The 2,423-nt window shown below is 34.5% G+C and overlaps 1 protein-coding gene across 1 annotated transcript; it reads right to left on the bottom strand.

Annotated features, from left to right (window-relative positions):
• Positions 1–1,096: 1,096 nt before the first annotated feature.
• On the bottom strand, positions 1,097–1,919 carry LOC128867159 (uncharacterized). The gene is made up of 2 exons (XM_054108253.1): positions 1,774–1,919; positions 1,097–1,683 (listed from the first exon to the last, which is right to left on the bottom strand). Exons 1-2 carry the CDS (start codon positions 1,847–1,849, stop codon positions 1,097–1,099), a joined length of 663 nt encoding a protein of 220 aa, XP_053964228.1. The 5' UTR covers positions 1,850–1,919.
• Between the last annotated feature and the right edge of the window lie 504 nt (positions 1,920–2,423).

The raw sequence follows: 2,423 nt of genomic DNA, 5'->3' as shown, positions 1-2,423 counted from the left end.
GGACCTTATACCGTAAATCAAATAATTTATAATGTAAGGATATATAATTTAAAAATTTTGTTTTAACATTTTTTTTATTTTTTTTTTTTTGTTAAACGACAATGTGTGCATAAACATTTTGAAAAATTTTTTGTTTGTATTAAATGAAAATTAAAAAAAAAAATTTTTTCTGCGAGCGGTAAACGCTTGTCAGCCTATACTGTCTGCGTGAAGCACGCACAGTTTTTTGTTTTTCTGCGAGCGGTTAACGCTTGTCAGCCTATACTGTCTGCGTGAAGCACGCACAGTAAACGGAGCAAACCTTGTTCCAAGGTGGTGGTGGCTGAGTGTTGACTTCTCGTAATAGATATCCAATCTCTCGTTTAATGCTCTGGGTATAGCCGCCTCTGCGCTTTGGCTTCTTTACGATTGGGATGACTATTTCGGCTGGTTTCTTTATTAGTTTATTTTTTCTCCTATACTCCTTAATGGAGATAGCTTTCGGCGCTTCTGTGGTCATCTATCTTCTGGTCTATTGGCCAGACCGGGAACTTCTACGCAACTGGCAGATCTTATCGGCTGATCAATACCAGCAAAAAAATCTTAGCACCAAGCTGGCAGGATCGCCATGTAATGAAATAATTTACAAATAATTCTTTTTCATTTATTTTATTTTTACTTCAAGCTGGGCATCTAGCTTGTAAAGCAATTGTTTTATTTCTAATTGATTCTAATGCTAACACTAAATTTTCTAAATGTTTTTTAACTGTTCCCTGCTTTAGGTAAAGTTTTATGGATTTCGGACCATTTGTTCATTATATTTTGTCTAACTCATTAGATCTACTCATATACCTTTTCTTCAATTTTTTATTATGCATAGCATATAATTTTAATGCTAATATCAATAAGGTTATTACCGTGATTATAATTAAACAAATTTCGATTAAATTTAACCTTCATCTCACCCTTAAATAAACTTACATTGTATACCCTCGTGTGTGGTTTTTCACACATGGTATGTTTACGTATTTTGCAGTAGGAACATAATTTAATTGTAGTCAAAATCAAGATTTATCATCAATAACATATTTATTTTTATATTTTGTTATCTGTTACATCAAATAAGTCTATCTTCAATACATTTTACACAAACATTTCGGTTATGAGTACGCTTACATACACCTTTTTGGCAAAAACAGCACATCGTTTGATATACATAGTTCTTAGTTTTCGACTTCTCGCTATAACAAATGTGACATCTAGCTTTTCCTTCGATATTCGGAGGAACACTTTTGGATCTTTTTGGAGGAATGTTGAATGATCGTGATGAGCTCTCCCGAGATTCTGAAGGTTCACGGAACAGTGAAGATGTGGAATAGGCTTTTGAGCTACTGTGCTCCCCGACTGATTCATTTAGTGAATTGTTGCTAATAACAGAAAGCAAAGACGCCGCTGATTCGTTTCGTGGCACGCCTTTTCTCATTGTCATGTATGATTTTGCAAGAGATATTCCAAGCTCACGCAAGAAAACTCGTCGCATTGTTGGTTTGTTTGTTTGCCAATTTGGTTTCACATCTTTGAATATAATCAAAGCGTTTAAAGTTGAGATGTCGATCATATTTGCGAAAACCGCCAATGGCCATCGATTCGTCTTTCTTTTAGAACTGTAACAAGACAACATTTTGTCAACCGTATCCACGCCACCTATAACATAAAATGTTTAATGAAATCAAAATAAAAAGCATCGAAACGAGCCTTTTGTTTTATTATAGAATAAAAAGTATTAGAACAAACCTTTGGTTTTATTATAATGTTGAATGATTATTGGCAACTTTTTTCCATCAGATTCTACATCATTTGAAGCATGCATTGTGCTTTGCAGTACTACGCAATTGTCTTTTCTGCTGATGTATGATACGAGTGTTGTGTTTTCGGTGAATGCAAATGTTGATTGGAACAACGGAACTTTTTTGCATTCTAAAAGTTTTGGTGGGATGCTTCTTTTGTTTTTTCGTTAACTGTTGTGACAACTGTTGTTTGTTAGTTGTTGTGACAACAATTTTTGACCAAGTTCATAAGAGGAAAAAAAGTTGTCCATTGTCATGTTATGCCCCTTCAATCCACGAACCAAATCCAAAACTATACGTTCAACTTGATTTTTTTCAGCTAAACCACCAACTGGCTTACCCAAATACGGTTGGATTTTCCAAACGTAACAAGTTTTAGAGCAAACTAATAGCCAAAATTTAATTCCATATCGTTCAGGCTTAGAAGGCATATATTGCCGAAACTTGCATCTACCACGAAAACCAAGCAATTGTTCGTCAATAGTAACACATTCAGATGGATTGAAATAATCAGCCAATAGTTCAGACCATTTGTCGAATATTTCACGAATTGGAGCAAATTTGTCCGTAGAGCTTTTTTGACGTCTGCTCATAACG

The sequence above is a fragment of the Anastrepha ludens genome, chromosome 6 (genome assembly GCF_028408465.1).
Source record: "Anastrepha ludens isolate Willacy chromosome 6, idAnaLude1.1, whole genome shotgun sequence".
Taxonomy (NCBI): Eukaryota; Metazoa; Arthropoda; class Insecta; order Diptera; family Tephritidae; genus Anastrepha; species Anastrepha ludens.
The sequence above is the reverse complement of the archived record's forward strand: the minus strand, read 5'-3'. Positions and strand labels throughout refer to the sequence as shown.

Bases quoted from the DNA above. Each gene is read 5' to 3' on its own strand.
- LOC128867159 (XM_054108253.1), bottom strand. From the start codon at position 1,849: ATGCATGCTTCAAATGATGTAGAATCTGATGGAAAAAAGTTGCCAATA. The intron at 1,684-1,773 runs GTTTGTTCTAAT...TTTATGTTATAG, and splicing joins ACATTATAATAAAACCAAAG to GTGGCGTGGATACGGTTGAC.